Genomic DNA, 17,329 nt, shown 5'->3' with positions numbered 1-17,329 from the left:
TGGATCTGGGGGAGTCACGCTGCCTTCTCCTCTCTCCGATGGCAGCAGCTTCTGTCCCAACGCACAGACTCAGCCAGGAATCTTTCACTTGTGTTTCTGACACGTGTCTTTTGTATGCCTACTGTGTGCAAGACAGCGAGTTAGATGCTTTAATGGAGCCCCGACAACTCTGAGAAGCAATCGGGCAGAGAGAAGGCCACGGTCAGGGGAGCCTGAGCCCGCCCAAGGGCAGCTACCACATGTGTGTGTGCATGCGTCATGTGTGTCTGTGTCTGTGCGTGTGCTGTGTGTGCATGTGCATATGTGTGTGCGTGTCTGTGTATGTGTGCATGCATGTGCATCTGTGTCTCTGTGTGCATGTGTGCGTGCACATGTGTGCACATGCATGTGTCCGTGTGTGCATGTGTCATGTGTGTCTGTGTATGTGTGCGTGTGCTGTGTGTGCATGTGCGTATGTGTGTGCGTGTCTGTGCATGTGTGCATGCATGTGCATCTGTGCATGTGTGTGCACATGTGTGTATCTGTGTGTGTCTGTGTATGTGTGTGCATGTGCATCTGTGTCTGTTTGTGCATGTGCGCGTGCACATGTGTGCGCAGGCATGTGTCCGTGTGTGTGTGCATGTGCGCACATCTCTGTGTGTGTCTGTGCATGTGTGTGCACGTGTGTCTGTGTGTGCGTTTGCGTCTGTGTGCGTGCGTCTGTGTGCGCACACGTGTGTGTTGGGGGTGGAGTGTCTGCTTTCTCCTTGGAGCAGTCTCAGGGGGTGCGTCTGAGCCTCAGGCAGACACTCGAATGAACCGCTTTCACTGTGCTCATCAGCGATTTGCCTGTGTCCACTCGCACAGCTCAAAGACATGCGCTTCCTGCCAGACCGTTTCCCTGACTCTGAGCCTCGGCGCAGGGGTCCCGACCGCCACAGAGCTATGCGCCTGTCGCCGTCACTGCTCCGGTCAGCTTAGCCCGTTCAGAAAGTTCACAGGCAAAGTCGCTGGGGCAAACACCACATCCCGGGCGGAAAGGACACACCCCAGCGGGCAGGCAGGGGGCCCCCCCACACTCGGCCATCTCTGCCCCCCAGGGTGGGGGGAGCGGCTCACCTCGCAGGCTGTCTCCGCCCCAGGTGCCGCCGTCTTCGGAGCTGCCCGCTGGCTCCCTGGGCCTCCCTCCGGCTCCTCTCCCGGGCCCGCGCCACTGTCTGGCCGCCCCCACACCGTGCACGGCATCGGCGAGCACGCGGGCCACCGCATCGAGGTCCATAGGGCGCGGCCTCTCCACGCCGAGCGGGAGCTTCCCAGGCTCCTTCCGGGGGGTCGGAGTCAGCGCTCCTAGAGGGACATGCACACAGTGACAGTGACACGTGAGTCGCCGGGTGTCGACGTGTCGGGCAGCAGTGGCGGCCGCACCGGCTGACCCAGACGTGGGGCGCAGCCCCCACCCATGCAGGCACAGGCGGTGCTCAGTGAACATCCGATCGGTTTGCTGAATGTGGACCACACGTGGCCTCCGGCCGTTCCTGCCGTTCGGTGCCTCTGACAGGTCAAGGTGGATGTCGGACCCGCAGAGAACGGTGAACGAGCTCGGAACCGGCCAGGAGGACGGAAAGCAGGGCCCTGACGCAGTGACAGGGCCGCTTGGCCGGGCAGAGGGCGCTGGGCAACGGCGTCACGGTCTTCGGGCTGCGAGGCCCGAGGATGAGCTCGTTCTCTCTGGCTTGGGGAAGAGATGCCACGACACCAGGGTGGGTGCGGCGCCCAGGGCACCCGCCTGGCCCGACCATGCACCCCGCTGACACCCATTGCTCCGTCCACAGCCTGCAGCTGGGAGAGAAAGGCCTCGTGTGACTCTGTGGCCACCGCGGCCACCGTGGCCCGTGCACTGTTTGCGTGCACCACACGTGCACCGCATCTACACGCGTGGTGTGTCTGATGGTGGCTTCGTACGTCAGCACGAAACTCAGAGGCGTTTCCCCTGACGCAACGCGAGACGCAGGTTCAGTCGCGAAGGCCCCTCCTCTGACCTCTGCTGGGAGGCAGGTGACAGACAGGACAGGAACCACAGCCGTGTTTGCCAGAGGCGGGAAGTCCTTGTCCTCTGCACCTCGGTCTGGGGACCTCCCCTCCCCTCTGCACTCCAAGTCCCCGCCCCCCCGCACCGCCCTCCCCAACAGCACCAACCAGCACCGGACCACGGTGATGAACACGCCCCGGGGCCTACGGTGGGGCCCCCGGTGGGCGGCCTCAGCTACCTTCAGACTTGGACCGAGGCTCCGCCAGGGTCTCTGCGCAGCTTACGTGTTTACGTTGTGCTCACTTATTCATTTGACCACAAAGCGCGTTACTTTTATAATCATGTAAAATATAACAAATATTCCCTATATGGGGAGTGGGTACCTCTTAGGCGTTTCTCCTAAGTGGTTGGTGGTATTTTGAGCAATTACTCTGAACATAAAAGTAATACATCTTCCTTGTCAAACAAATGAACAAAAACAATCGAATTACTGTACAGAAGATGACAAGTGAGGTGAGCCTGGGGGCCGAGCCCCGGGAGGGCCTTCGGGGTGGTCGGGAGAGGGGGTCCACGCTCCTCTGTTCACGGGAGACCTGCCGCCCCCTGTCTGCGGCTGGAGTTCCGCCTGTGGGTTTGGGACACAACCGGCTGAAGCTACAGATTCGTTGCCCACGACGCACAGCAGTGAAATGGACGGCAGCAGTTTTCAGACCCCGAGACGCAGGCCGAGCCACCTGTGAGCTCACAGTAGAGAAAAGCGGGCCTGACACAGGACGGCCGTGTCCTACGGCTGCGTCCGACAGAGGCGGAGGGCGGGGGCCGGCCCCGTAAGCTCCAGGGCCCCTGCTCCTCCGGGGGCCGACGCAGGCACGTGTGGTGTCACAGCCGTGAGCAGAGACGCGCTTTGGAATCAGAGACGCGCGTGTCACAGCCGTCGCTGCTGTTTTGAGAGACGTGTGTGCGTTGGGACCCTCCGCCTCGACAGGGACGGTCTTGGACCCGAAACTGAGTCAGTGGACGACAGGCAGGTGTGACCTTTCCATTCCGTTCCAGGGCCATCTACTCCCAGCAAGCAGCCTGTCCTTCCGAGGGCCCATCATCTCTGCAAGGTCTCATCTCACTGTTCCCTCCAAGTCCACTGCCAAGGCCGGCTCATCTCAGGGACAGGGAGACGGCGGGGCCGGGGCGGGGAGGGAGGCGCCGCCTCGGAGAGCTGGAGCCCAGGCCTCCTTGGCACTGCGCTCTGCGGGGGCCTGCCCTTCGACAGCCGGCAGACCCAGCGTCTGCCCCCCGCCCCGGAGAACTGATCACCCCCCGGGGTCACGTGGGAGCACCGGCTCAAACGACACTGGCAGACAGGGCCACTCACGTTGGGCACCACTGCCCTGACATCGCCTGTGACGCCGCCCGGCGAGCGGTGAGGCTGCACCCTTAACACTGCTTCCGCCGGCCACGCGCGGCACAGGGGAAGAAGCATGTCGAGGCCCCGCTCACGAAATGGTGCTCGCCTGCCCCTCAAACCAGCACGGAAGCTGAGCAACTTCCGCCTTTAGAATGGAGAAGGCAGAGTGACCTGCGCCCCAGGCCCACCCCGGAAATCTGCAAGCACAGTAAGCTCCCCTCTCAGAACAGTGAGAATGAAAACGACCCAGCGGGGCTCATGTCCCAGTGACCAGCACACCCTCCTCTCGCAGAACCTACTCTGTGGACAGACACAGGACAGACGGACACTGGGAGCAGAGCGTCAGCATGTGGGGCCAGCACCAGGCTCGGCCAGGAGGGGAGGAACCAGAGCGAGCGAGTCCGGCCCCAGCCCGGGGCCAGCGGACGACGGTGCCAGGCCCGTCTGCTCTTTGCTCAGCCTGCCAGCAGTGGCACTGCCCGAAGTCAGCCACAAACCCCACTGCCGTGGGCGGCGGCTGCTGGCCCACTTCATCGGGCCAAATAATTCTGGAACCTGCGCGGGGCGCGGTCCTTTATCCTTTTGCTACTGCTGTGCGCACCGGTTTTGAGTGCAGTGAAAATTCTCATCAGCCACAGTGTCAGCTCCAAGGTGCTGCTGAGCTGGACTCACGAGGAAAGTGGACTACGTCCCAGGGGAGTCACCGTGCCACTGCAGAGGAGGAGTGTTATGTGTGTCCCCAACACTACTCCGTGAACCTGAGTCGATGGGACCATGGGGGGCGGGCATCGTAGGGTCCAGCATGGCTTATGGCCTCCGGTCTCACCTCCAACACTCACCACAAATGCTTGATGGACTGTAACTATGATCGTGATGATGAGATGAGGAAGCACCGTCTCAGCCCTCGTCATCCTTCACCCTTCCAACCCACTGTTACACAAAGTGCTGCTGAGCTGGACTCACGAGGAAAGTGGACTATGTCCCAGGGGAGTCGCCGTGCCACTGCAGAGGAGGAGTGTTATGTGTGTGAAACTGAGTTACTCCGTGAAACTGAGTCGATGGGACCATGGGGGGCGGGCATCGTAGGGTCCAGCATGGCTTATGGCCTCCGGTCTCACCTCCAACACTCACAGCGTGTGGTCTTGGGCAAGTTCTTTAAACTCATTTCTTAATTTCCTTCTCTGTAAAATGAGGAGAAGTAACTTATCTAGTGCCAGGCACACCACAAATGCTTGAGGGATTATAACTACGATCGTGATGATGAGATGAGGGAGCACCGTCTCAGCCCTCGGACTACAGCAGGATTAACACACACGCGTGAACACACGTGAACACAAGTGAACACATGTGAACACACGCACACACCAAGATGTTTAGAAGACAGACAGACTTGACTACTGGGCAGTGGAAACTTAATTTATGAGACAGAACGACAATTGGGACCCTGCAGGAAGATCAGATGGCAACACGTCTCCAGTCATTGCTCTTTCCTTCTAACACAGACGAGTGTTTGGGCTGACACGCTACCCACGCCGTCACTCAGACACTATTTTCTCAGTTATTAAAGTCAGACCCCAGGCTCTACCCCTCCACCCACCCATCCGCCCATCTCCCTATGCATTTTGTCAACTCGGCATTGGGCACCCACAGTGTTCAGAGTGAAGAATAAGCGTTGCTATGAGACAGGCTGAGCGTTTCGAGGCAGGACTACAGCAGGATTAACACACACGCGTGAACACATGTGAACACACGTGAACACATATGTGAACACACACACACACCAAGATGTTTAGAAGACAGAGAGACTTGACTCCTGGGCAGTGGAAACTTAATTTATGAGACAGAACGACAATTGGGACCCTGCAGGAAGATCAGATGGCAACACGTCTCCAGTCATTGCTCTTTCCTTCTAACACAGACGAGTGTTTGGGCTGACACGCTGCCCACGCCGTCACTCATGACACTATTTGTAAGAAATGTCCTTCCTGAAATTCAACCAAACGATCGCCAAGCTTTTGCAACATTATCTACTCATAAATTACCACCTAATTTTACCCTCAGAAATTAACATTTGAATTGATATAACGTAGATTTGCTAAATATCACTATAAAATATTTAAAATATAAAACTTTGCCTGTTCTAAAAAGGTAAAAAATTCTTATTTTTAATCTCTAATGAAGATAAAGCAATTTACTGATTTTTAAAAAATATAAATCCAAATTATGTCCTTTGCAAAAAAAAAAAAAAAACTTCCAGTATAATTTTGGGGTCTCAGTTACCCTTAGAAAAATTTTTTTATTAAAAAATGTCAAAAATATATTTCAAGTAGAAAATCAATAAAATATATGAAAAAAATAAGGCAGTCTAAAAAGTAAGAAAACGTTCTTTGCTGTCGCTGGATGAAGCCAGCACGTCTGAGTGGCCTGTGCTGATGCAGCCGCAGAGTGAGAGACGAGGAAGCACCAGCCGAACGAGAGCCACCTGCTCCCTGCTCCGTGCGAGGCCCCAGCGCCGCGGCCCAGAAACGCACCGGCCAGGGCGGGAAGCGGGGGACGGAACTCGTGGGGGGTTCAACACATGCTGGGCCCAGAGGGTGTTTCTGACGAACGCGCACTTGACCTGAGCACGCCCTGGGCAGGCGCACGCCGCCCCCCACCCCCTTCGTGGAGCAGGATCTGCTCCCGGCTCCCGCCAGACCGTCCCTGACCCACAGAGCCGAGCTGTCATCCTCCTGGGCTCTGAAACACAGGTCCTGCCTCCAGCTGCACCGGAAGGCGGCAGGCCAGGGGCATGTCATAGCTCTCCTGTGATGGCACGTCACGACTAAGTCAAGCACTGAGTCACACTGTGTGCAGTTTCCAGGAGCCCAGGAGGTGCTAAGATCTCCGCCTGGACAGAATGTGTCCTGCGACCTCGGCCGCGTGCCCAGGCTCCCCGCAATCCCAGGCTTCTGTGGAGACGGCGGGAGCCAGGAGGGAGGGTGCCACGTCATGTGGGACCATGGGAGAAAAGCTGCCTGAGAAGGAGAGTCTAGCAGAGACCAGAAGGAGGTGCAGCATGAGCCCAGGGGGTATCTGGAGGAAAGATGCTCCGGGCAGAGGAGACGCACGTGCCAAGGCCTCGGGGCAGAAGGGCCGGCAGGACAGGACAGCCAGGGGGCCACGGTGGAGCGGCAGGGGCAGAGCTGGCGGGTCGTCACGTGAGAACTGGCCCAGGCACGCAGGTCTCAGACAGTGAAAAGGACTTCATTTTCACCGAGTGAGCTGGGAGGCCCTTACTACGTTTTGGGCAGTGTGACGTCATCTAATTTACAATGTAAATGGACACCCTGCTGCAGGCTCGACACAGGTCCAAGCGGAGGCTCCAAACGAGGCTCTTGCGACAACCCAGTTCTCGAGAGGACAGCAGGGCGGGGCGGCCTGGTTGGGCGGTGAGGGGTCTCTGTGTGCTCGGGGGGCAGGCCCGGTGGCTCTGCTGCCAGACGGGGCATGTGGCGACGGACGATGACCAGATGGCAAAGCTGGAGGAGCTGTGTGAACGCCGCTTCCAGATGTCGGGGAAGCCCGGGTGGGGCGGGAGCTCTCAGCAGCCCACAGACCACCCCGCCGTGTCCTGCGCTGTTACATGCCAGCGTGGGGAAGGAGGGAGGTAAGGTGCTCTCGCTGGTCCAGCCAGGGCCAGGCAGACCACAAATACTGAAAGCTCCACCACAAAGAAGGGGCCACGATCCTCCGGAGAAGGCGAGGTGACGCCCTGGGGAAAAGGGACACGTCCCGGAGTCAGCCTCTCGGGATCACTGCCGCTTGCGATTGAGGGCGCCCTGTCCGGCCCCCACCACCGCAGTTCCCGTCTGTGTAGAACGGACTCGATGACCCTGCGAAGGGGTTGTCGCAAAAGTGAAATGAGACGAAACGTGCCGACGGCGCCACGTGCCCGGCCATCGGCACTTCGTGCGCAGCTGCGCCCCTTTCCGATACAATGCTCTGTCCTCACATTGAACAGCTCGGAAAAATGACGGCTTACGGTCATCGCGCACCTTTTTCCTTCAGCTTCCTTTAGTTCTGTCTCATTATGTGCAGGACAGAGAAGAGAGAGATTGCCACATGGTAAAACTCGTGGTCTTTAAGATAAAGGTCAAAAACAGGGGAGGCTTTCCGTGGGCCTCTCAGATTATAAAAAGAAATATCCACCTTCGAAATGGAATAATAAAATATAATTCCTAAAACTGCCTCCTCTCATCCAAAAAAGAAACTTTCCAGGTTATCGCTAGTGAAAAATAACATTAAATACCTGAGGTGGTCAACGGCAGACTCTAAATGGCCGGCCAGCTTCTGATGGGAACATTCGCGTCTATGAGAAATCGCCCCCCGCATGACCACTGCAGACCACGCGGGGGTATCGCGGAGGCCCTCACTGTCAGTCATTGAAGATAAATCGAAATGAGCAAATCATTCTGTAAAAGTCCAGCTAACCTTGGTGGATCGTAGAGGGACCACAGCACGGGGCACAAGCAAATACCACGGGCATCAGTGGAACATTCTTTTGTTCCATCAACAGCACCATGTAATTCTGAGATCCGGCCAGCTTATAATGACATTTTAAGTAGCTTTCAATACTCCAAGTGGGCTCTATCAGAGCAATTACTCGAAATGTCAGGACATCAAATATATAAGGCCTGGAGTAGAAGATCAACTTCCACACACGACACTGCAGGCGTAACCTACTGGAATTATGTGTCTTAAAAGGGTCCCCCAGACAAAGGTTATACGCTTTAGAGAGTAAGCAACGCGTGCAGATAACCTCACCACTGAACTGCTTTAACACACACGATGTGCGTTATGCACAACAGCTTTTGCTCCTAAGAGCCTTTATCACCATGAATACGTGAGCACATCGTTTAGCCATGTCCAGACACATACCAGCATCATCACCATCACCACCATCAACATCACCATCACCACCATCATCACTAAGAGTGTCACCGCCACCATCACGATCATCATGAGGAATTTATTGTGTTCCTTTTGTTTAAAGAATAGACAGTTCATTTAATTCCTGGAGGCCAGCTCTCAGGTATTTGCAAACAATTCAGATAAATTCCGAAGGAGCATGTTACTTTATTCTGCCCTCACTTGGGCCTCCAGGAGATCTAGGCATAATCAGATGTCAGCTTCCTGCCTACTTTTACTGAAAACAACACAAGTAAAGTGAAAAGTGTTCTCCTTGCAACTCGAGGGGCTGAGGGTTTGACAGGTAAGTGGCACACGCCACTCGCTGGCTAAAGCAGCGCCAGGCGGCTCCTGGGTGAAAGTGCTCCTCACCCGTCCAGCCATCTAGTCTGTGCCTGGAGGGCTGGGTGCGCCCAGCCACACTCCTTCTGTTACCTGAACCAAAATATCAAATTAGCTGTGGCATGAATTGTGTGACTCGGCTGGTGTCTGGGTCAGCAGTCACATTGCTTTCTGAAGGATATTTCAGTTAGAGTCACAGGAATGTCAGTCTGCACGCTCAGAATATTAACTGACCATGACAAGGGGAGCCGATGGTGACAAATGCCGGACTGGAATATAAAACTGTCCAGGGATGGCTGCCAAGGGTGGAAATCGAAACCTGTCTACGTGAACGAAGAGGGCTAAACCAGCAGCGTTTTTGGATCCCGCCCAGGGAAATGGCCTCAGAACGGCAACAGTGGTCGAACTCCCTCTCAGTGGCCAAGTTCTGGATGGGGCGTGGTTACCACATATTTGCAGCTAGGAACTCGATTTATAATCAGATCCAAACCCATGTGTATATTCCAGTTTTGCGTGGGAACTATATGTTAACACAGCAAATAATCTTTTACAAATTCTGATTCCCATATTGAACTGAACTCAAAACCGAAGAACGATGTTCCCTCGGGGAGTGACCCGCTGGGTGGCGACCCAGGGAACGGCATCGCGCCCGGGGCAGCTGCACGAGGCGGCCGCTGAACCCGGTCACTGCCGCCCCGCGCTTCGCCGGCACCCTTTCTGCCGCCCTGCTTCACGCGGGTCATTTCGTTTTATGTTGCCGTAAAGTCCTTTGAAAAGAGGCAAGTGTAAATAACGAATAAATGAAGGAAGACGATCTCTTTTCCATGGCGAGTTTTTACCTAACCAACACCTGCCACACACAGTGAGCCGGTCACGTGCCGGCCACTTATCCGGGCTTGCACACGAGTGAGTTTTCCTGTGGTTCTGTCTAAACTCAGATGGCCGCACAAGCGGCTTCGACCATGAGAGTCACGCAGTAGCTGTCTCTCCCTCTGCACTAAGTCGCAGGCCCCTCCCTCGCTGCTCTGGCACGTGGCCCGGGGGCGTCTGAGATGCCCGCTCTCCAGGGCCTCGCGGTCCTGACAGCTCTCCGCCTGCCTTGCTGTGGAGTGGAACTGGGTTTCGTGGAGAGAGCTGGCACGCCCTGTGCCTTCGTGGGGAGTCTGTGCTGTGGCACCAGGAGTCTATCTGGACTTTTCACACGGCCCTGGGGTGGCTCTTCCAAATGGCATGAGCGGTCTCCAGGGAGTAGTGTGACGTGGCCCGCCTGGGTGGCGTTATGGTTGAACACCAATTAAATCCCAGCAGTGAACTGAGAGGTAATCTCAGGAAGCCCTGGACTGCGAACTTAGGGAGCCGGTCTTGTCTTCTCTCATCCTTTTTCCTACTATGTAGGGAGAAGTCTTCATCCCTCCTGCCAGGTCAGCATCTCTGGGCCAGGTGACCTTGTCTCTCCTTGGCCACCCTTAAGACTCAATTCAGAACTTCCCACACAAGGGGTAGTCGGAGAAAGCTGGAACTTGGAACTCAATGGCCATTCAAAACAGAGTCCAAGACCACTTAGCCAGAGGAACAAATTAAATCTGCAGTTTGGACAGTTGACTCTTAACAGCATCAACTCTGTCTCAAGTTATCTGTCTTTGGGAAAAAACACTATTTACCCTAAGCTACAGGTTCCTCGTAGGGAAAATCAGGCTGAAAATAACATCATCTTTTAAGGTTGATAAGAAGAGCAGACAAGACCATTTATGTGGAGGAACGCACGCATTCATCCACTCAGCTAGTGTCATGCCGGGCACACGCCGGGCCCCGGGTACGAAAGGTGGAAGGAGAGGCACATTTTGCTGTTTTCCTAGAGCTTATGGTCCGTAAGGGGAGACAAGCATTGATTAAGTCATCACACAAACGTGCAATCGCACACGGAGACGGGCTCTGGTGGGGAGCGCAGGGTGCATCCTGTGGGTGGGGTGCAGCTCACCGTAAGGACCAAGCGGTCTTCCAACACTCAAGCAGAAATTGGCCAGAGAGGCTCGGCGGCCCATGCCACTGGTACGATGCAACGAGACGCGGCCAGACCGTGTCCCCCTCATGGAAGGACGCATTACCACCGCTGAAGCCCTCTCGCTCAACGCTGAACACAAAGGGTCAAGTTTCTGGACTAGATCCTACGTCACAGGAAATACAGCAGCCTGTTTTCTTTGGGAGCCAATCAACGAATCCAGAAACACCCTCTGAGACGAGTGAACTGGGCCCTAAAATAAATAAGTGCAAGGAAGGAAAAAAGAGGGAGGAGAAACCCGTAGATTAGATGCAGCTTAACACATACATCCACTAATTCGCCGGACCCTGTTGGGATCCTGCTTCAAAAGGAGCCAGTTGTAAAGAAAATTTATGACAACTGAGAAATTTAAACACCAATTAGATACTTAAGTGATATTAAGGCATTCCTATTAACTTTAATGTCCTAAAGCTATTGTGGTTAGGCTTATGTAAGAGCCTTATCTTTCAGCCACGCAGAACTGAAATATTGGCAGATGACGCCACTCAGAGACAGCAGAGGGTGGGGGAGGCGCGGCCCAGAGAAGTAGCAGGAGAAACCGGGGCCGCTGGTCGCTGAAGCCCAGCGATGCACGTGGGGGCCCCGAACGAGTCTTTCTGTTCGTGTCGTTATTGACATTTTACACGACTCTTCTTAAATCACACAGTGCAGGTGGGAAGACGGCACACACAAAAGATCGCCCGCTCCGCAACTCGGCACAGAGAAAAACTCCCACCAAAGTATGCAGTTCGTAAGGGTCACTGGAGAGCGAAGACAGCATCTCCAGAGGGTGCGAAACGACGGGAGGTACCAGGTGACGGGAGGGAGCTTCTGGGCAGTGTGGCGGCGCGCGCAAGGACACCGGAGCGCGCGCGCAGGGACACCGGAGCACGCCCCCTTCTCTGCGCACTGCCGGGTACCCTGGTGGGCCCCTCACCTCCTCCCACTCCCAGTAACCAGGACGAGGTGGTCAGCACACGGGGTTTTAAGCTGTGGGGCACAGGACGGGAGGAGAGAAGGGGTGGGTGCCAAGAGGACAGCCCAGCACTACCTGACGCGGGCAGAGGACCGCAAGGGGCGGGGCGGGGCGGGGCGGTCAGCACCATGGAGAGGGCCTGGAAGGCTGAGCAGAGGCTGCTGCAGAACCGGGGTGCCCTTCCGCAGAGAGTCTACAGCAGAGGTGCCAGGTGATGCGGGGCTGGGGAAGGTCAGGAAGGAGACACCGACCGACAGTCAGATGGCGGAGGAAGAGCTGCGATGGGCGGGCTGAGGGCGGGAGGGCGGACGGCGGCGGGCCTGGGGGGCTGCTCAGGGCAGTGCGCGGTTAATGCGGTTAACGCGGCAGGCGGTGCCCGGGGAAGAGCGCGCAGGAAAGTGCTCAGCCGGGGGTCGAGCTTCCCCGGCCCCCCCAGCCCCGGCGACGGAGACGCGTGCGCGGAGGTCGTGGTGGGCGCACGCGCTGCCCCTTAGTCCCCTCGCACACCTTTCTTTCCGAGACAAGCGCAGGAAGAAAGCACTGGTGACAGCCACGCATCCTGCCCTCTCACGACGACTTGGCGAAAGTGCCATCACGGTCGCAGACAGAGCGCGAGGACTGCGGGCTGCGGGGCGAGCGCCCGCCCGAGCACCGCGCGACACCTGCTCACCAAGGCCACCGCGCGGTCCCCGTCCCCGGCCTCCCGAGCCCTGTTAGGCTGGATGCCACTATTTGCGGATCTTCAGAGAAGTCACAGCTCCTCAGCATCTGTTTGTGTTTAATGGTCTCGGAAAGGGGCTGTTGGAGAATGAGCAGACCAGGGCCTTGTGCATCCGCAGCGGGGTGGGGACAGGACAGGCCCGCACCCTGGGGAGGAGCCCCGGGGAGGAGCGCGCGGGGCCGCCCCACAGGCACTGAGAGCCCCGCGGAGAGCGCGTCCCTTTGCGGGCCGCAGGGGCGCACACTGCGTCGTGAGCGGCCTCAGTCTCAGACTGGGGTCTTTTGGGAACAAGGCAAACGTGATTTGGGCCTGAGTTTGACCACGGCAGTGGTGATGTGTGCGACAAAATGCAAGCCGGCCGGGTCCAAAGCCTTTAGATTCAATTTCCAAAACACTATGAGCGCGCACAAGTCAGGCCCGGATCCGGCCATGCTCGCGAAGCCGCTTCATCATCTTCATCAGCGAAGTCGTGAAACTGCGCAACCGCGGAGGAAGGGTTCAAGCGGCGACAGCCCCCGGCCCGAGGGGCACCCACCGCAGGAATGACCGCCTTCCCCTCTCCCGCCACCCCAGAGGGCGCAACCTCGGGCACGACGCCTCCTCGCCCTGCGCCTGGCTGCACCAGGAGGGGAGCCGTGGGGAAAGAGGCCCCCTCAGGCTCGGGGTGCAGAGCCCCCCGGCCTGGAAGGAGGCCGGGAAGACGCCGAGCGTCAGAAGCGCCGGGGCGGGGGCGAGGCTGACTTACCGTCGCGCGGGCCCGCGGGGTCTCCGGGGCCTTCTGCAGGCGAAGACCATTTCTTGGAGGCCGAAGGCGCCGACAGGACCCTGGGCACCCTCCAGGGCATGCGCATGAGGTCGTGGGGCGTGAGCTCGCCATCCGCAGAAGGCGTGGGGGGCTGCAGGGCCAGGTAGGCGCCCAGCGCTGCCACGAGGTTCCGCTTGCGCACCCCGCCATCCACCTTGGGGCTGAGCTCATCCGGTGGGAGCCATCCGGGGGTCCGCAGCGCGCCGCCCGCGGGGTGCCCGGCCCAGGAGGCGGGGGCGAAGGTCAGAGCGGACGTTTGCGCCTCGTAGGTCCGCACGCCGTCGGCGACGCGGTCCTCACCCTGCAGGGACCGAGGACACAACAGCAGCGGGTGAGTCTCTGTCGTCAGCCAGCGCCACGTGGCGCCGTGTCCAGGTTCCCAAGGCGCCAAAGGGCCCCGGGCACCCGAAATGCGCACCCAATCCGGGCGCCGTCTAGTCATCCCACCCCAGGGCCAGGTTCTGTGGGAGGGAACGAAGTCCAGCGCATGGGTTTTCACCAACAGCTTTATCAGATTAATTCACATGCCATGAACTCACCCAGTTCAGTTGTTTTCAGTGGGCAGCAAACTGTGCCAACATAGCCACTATTCCACCGTTCTGCTAATTCCAGGACACTGTCATCATCCCCAAAGAAATCTTGTCCTCACAGCCGTTCCCGTCACCCCTCACCCAGCCCCAGGCAGCCGCCAATCCACTGCGCGTCTCTGTGGGTTCGCGTCTTTGGGACGGACGGTTCACGTCAGTGGAAGCGCAGCCTGTGGTGCCTGATGTCTGCAAGGTGCCCGTGTGGCTGCTGTGCTCCCACCGAGGCTGAAGCAGAGTCCGCTGAGTCCGCTCTCAGGACAGAGCACAGTTTGTTCATCCGCTCATCAGCTGTTGGACCTTTGGGTTGTTTCCACCGCGCGCGGCTGGTGACCTGAATAAGGCTGCTGTGGACGTTCAGCGCGGGTTTTTCCAGGTCATGTTTGCAGTTTTCCCGGGTATGCGCCCAGGCCCCAAATCGCTCGGTAGCGTAGTAACTCTGCAGTTCACTCACCAAGGAGCTGCCAGAACGTTCCCGGCCCGGCTGCTCCGCTTCAACGTCCACCCGCAGCGCGGGAGGGTCCCAGCTTCTCCACCTCCCTCGGCTACGCTTGCCATTTGGTCATCTTGTCGACTGTAACCATCCTAGTGGTCAGCAAGTGGTTTTGCTGATGTGTAAATCATTCTCAGCCTATCCCTTTAACAGCAATATTCCAAACCAGGGACGTTGAACGGGTCTCGGGTTTAATAATCACGCATGATGCTGCATCCATGACGTGGCTAATGGTCTTTCACGGAGCCTCCACCCATGCCCTCCCCACCCGTCTCAGACATTTTCCCAGCAGCACATGTCTGCATCATACTTTGTTTTGCCACTAGACATGTCGAGGCCCAGTTGTCCTCACTTCCGGGACAGCTACACACACGTTAGGGATCTCGGCACTCTACCACCGCGGGGGCACCGTCGGAATTTCATGGACAAACAGTAACCTCCAACTTTGAGCCTCTCAAGGTTACAGCTGTGGAGACGTGCCCAGAGGTCCCTCCACCGTGCGGAACGTGCCCGTGGGCCATAAATCTTAAAAGCCTTGCCCACCGATATTTCCCTCGTTTTCTTCCCTTGGGGCACATGGTCACTGCGGAGTCGATGGGGCGTGGGCCGTGGGATCTCAGAGGTGCAGCTGTCGCTGAATTTAAGACGAGCGGCTCACACTCGCAAGTCTGGCTGTTTTCAAAACTATTCGGGTTCGGCCTTCCAGGAGAGCTTTTGGTGTAGCGAACTACAAATCAGGAAGCTGGTGTTGACCCAAGTTCTAGTTTCCGTTCTCGCATTTGAACTCAGGCAAATCACTTGACCTTTTGAGACTCAATTTTCCTTCGTCAAAGGAGGAGACTGGACATTATCTCTGGGATTGTTTTATTTCTAAAATGATATGATTTGAGCCGTCATCCCAGTTGTTTCATTTTGTCTAAGTACTGGCTGAAATCAGCTGCTTTTCCTTTCAGAAAAGAGAAAGTAAGATTCCTGAGAGGGAGAGGGAAGGAAACTGTCACCACAGCGAGCGGCCCCTCCAGGGCCCCCACGAGCTGCGGGAGAGTCGCCTGCAGCTCAGCCCGAACTCGCCCTCAGAAAGGCTGTCGCCGAACGCCGGATCAGGCCACACGCCGGGGGCTGGGCCCGCTGGACCCGCGTCCAGACGCCTCATTAAGGTGCCCAGAAGCCTCTCTCTGCTCTGCTACAGATGCGGTCAACCTGCAGCTTCCACTCAAGGGCCTTTGATTATAGTCCACTTGGACAGCTCATGGCAGCGGACAAGCCAGGCCGTCCACGGCACATGACCAACCACAGCAGAATGCAATCCATGCTGTAGACCGGGATAAACAGTCTATTGTGGGTCCGTTTATGCTCTGAACCAAATTAAAGCGAAGAGGGAAAAGCATATTTCAGTAGGTAGGACAAACAACAGAGACTGTACAATGAGAGAAAACATTATAGTTTTCCTAAGCCACACCGGGTCCTCTGTAAACAATGGCTAGCACGATGGTACCCTTGGGGAACCTGCTGTGGCCTCGAGGTGAGGTTGCCCACCCCCAACCAGGAGGACTGGGGGCTGGGCAAACAGCAGCGAGGAAGGTGTTCTGGCCTCCTCCTGTGTGGTCTCTGTCTAGGAGAGAGCAGCAGAGGTCGCTGGACTCTGGGGCGGGGCTGCCTGGGTTTGAATCCCACCCCTGACGCCGACAAGCTTCGCGACCTTGGCTCTGGTGAGTTCTTTAAGCTCTGAGTCCCCCGTAAACTGGGGATGCCAGTCAGTGCCGGCACAGAAGTGCCGGTGGCTGCTGTTGCTGTCGCCACGATCGCTGACTTCGCCCGCTCACACCTTCGTTCCTTAAAGCAGCAGGAGGCTGCGGCTCAGGTGAGACGGGGCCCCCAACTGTCCTTTTCCTGCACTTTCAGCCCTAAGTTTAAAATTCTATGATCGTTTTCAAATCCCTATTTTGAAGATGTTTTAAGCCTCAATTCAACAAATCTATGATGTCATGTTTCCTAAAATGATGGTGGATAATTTTTAAAACTGGAGCTTGGCAACCTAAAAGCATGAACACTGGCCAATCTCCAGCCCACGGAATGGCCACTCCTGGTACCACGTCTTCAAACCGTGTGTCAGGGACATTTAGTCTGGGCCCCGTGGGCTATTTTGAAGATGTTTTAAGCCTCAATTCAACAAACCTATGATGTCATGTTTCCTAAAATGATGGTGGATAATTTTTAAAACTGGAGCTTGGCAACCTAAAAGCATGAACACTGGCCAATCTCCAGCCCACGGAATGGCCACTCCTGGTACCAAGTCTTCAAACCGTGTGTCAGGGACGTTGAGTCTGGGCCCCGTGGGGCGGGCCACCGTGCACGTGTGCGGCACCTGAGCGCGGCCGCCAACGTCTCCTGACGTCTCCACTGAACTGGAATCCCTTCGGGAACATTCCCTGAGCCATGGTGTTTCCACACAGAACTGTTCACGCACACACACCGGCGGGGTGTGCTGCAGGACAGCAAGGGGAAAGAGGCCTGCTCGGAGGCCGGAAGAGCTGTCGGCGCAGTTCTGGGTGACCTGGGACACGTTTCCCCATCTCTTTGGGCTTCACTTTTATCGCCTGCCAAACTTGGAAAATAATTTTTTTCTTAAAGCAGTTGTGAGAGTTAGGGAGAGTTTAGGTAAAAGTATCCAGCTTAGCACACAGCTCAGAGGAAGTGTTTACCACAGCCATCAAGAATCATCGCCACCTCAGCAGGACCCCCAGCATCACCACCGCCACCACCGCCATCAGCATCAGCATCCACGCCATCAGCATCGGCATTACTGCCATTGGCATCAGCATCAGCATCACCACCATTAGCATCAGCATCACCGCCATCAGCATCAGCATCACTGCCATCAGCATCAGCATCAGCATCACCGCCATTGGCATCAGCATCAGCACCATCAGCATCAGCATCACCACCATCAGCATCAGCATCAGCATCACTGCCATTGGCGTCAGCATCAGCATCACTGCCATCGGCATCG

General features: G+C 56.8%; 1 protein-coding gene across 1 annotated transcript in view; it reads right to left on the bottom strand.

Annotated features, from left to right (window-relative positions):
* The window catches only part of PTPRN2 (protein tyrosine phosphatase, receptor type N2), a 299,480-nt gene that overhangs the window by 221,022 nt on the left and 61,129 nt on the right, over window positions 1–17,329 (bottom strand). Inside the window, exons 5-6 of the mRNA XM_025044908.1 lie at window positions 13,183–13,543; window positions 1,099–1,326 (exon numbers count right to left, since the gene is read on the bottom strand). Of these exons, the coding sequence (XP_024900676.1) occupies window positions 1,099–1,326; window positions 13,183–13,543 (589 nt within the window). The remainder of the gene's footprint in view (window positions 1–1,098; window positions 1,327–13,182; window positions 13,544–17,329) is intronic.

This window comes from Pteropus alecto, unplaced genomic scaffold, assembly GCF_000325575.1.
Source record: "Pteropus alecto unplaced genomic scaffold, ASM32557v1 scaffold320, whole genome shotgun sequence".
Taxonomy (NCBI): domain Eukaryota; kingdom Metazoa; phylum Chordata; class Mammalia; order Chiroptera; family Pteropodidae; genus Pteropus; species Pteropus alecto.
The sequence above is the reverse complement of the archived record's forward strand: the minus strand, read 5'-3'. Positions and strand labels throughout refer to the sequence as shown.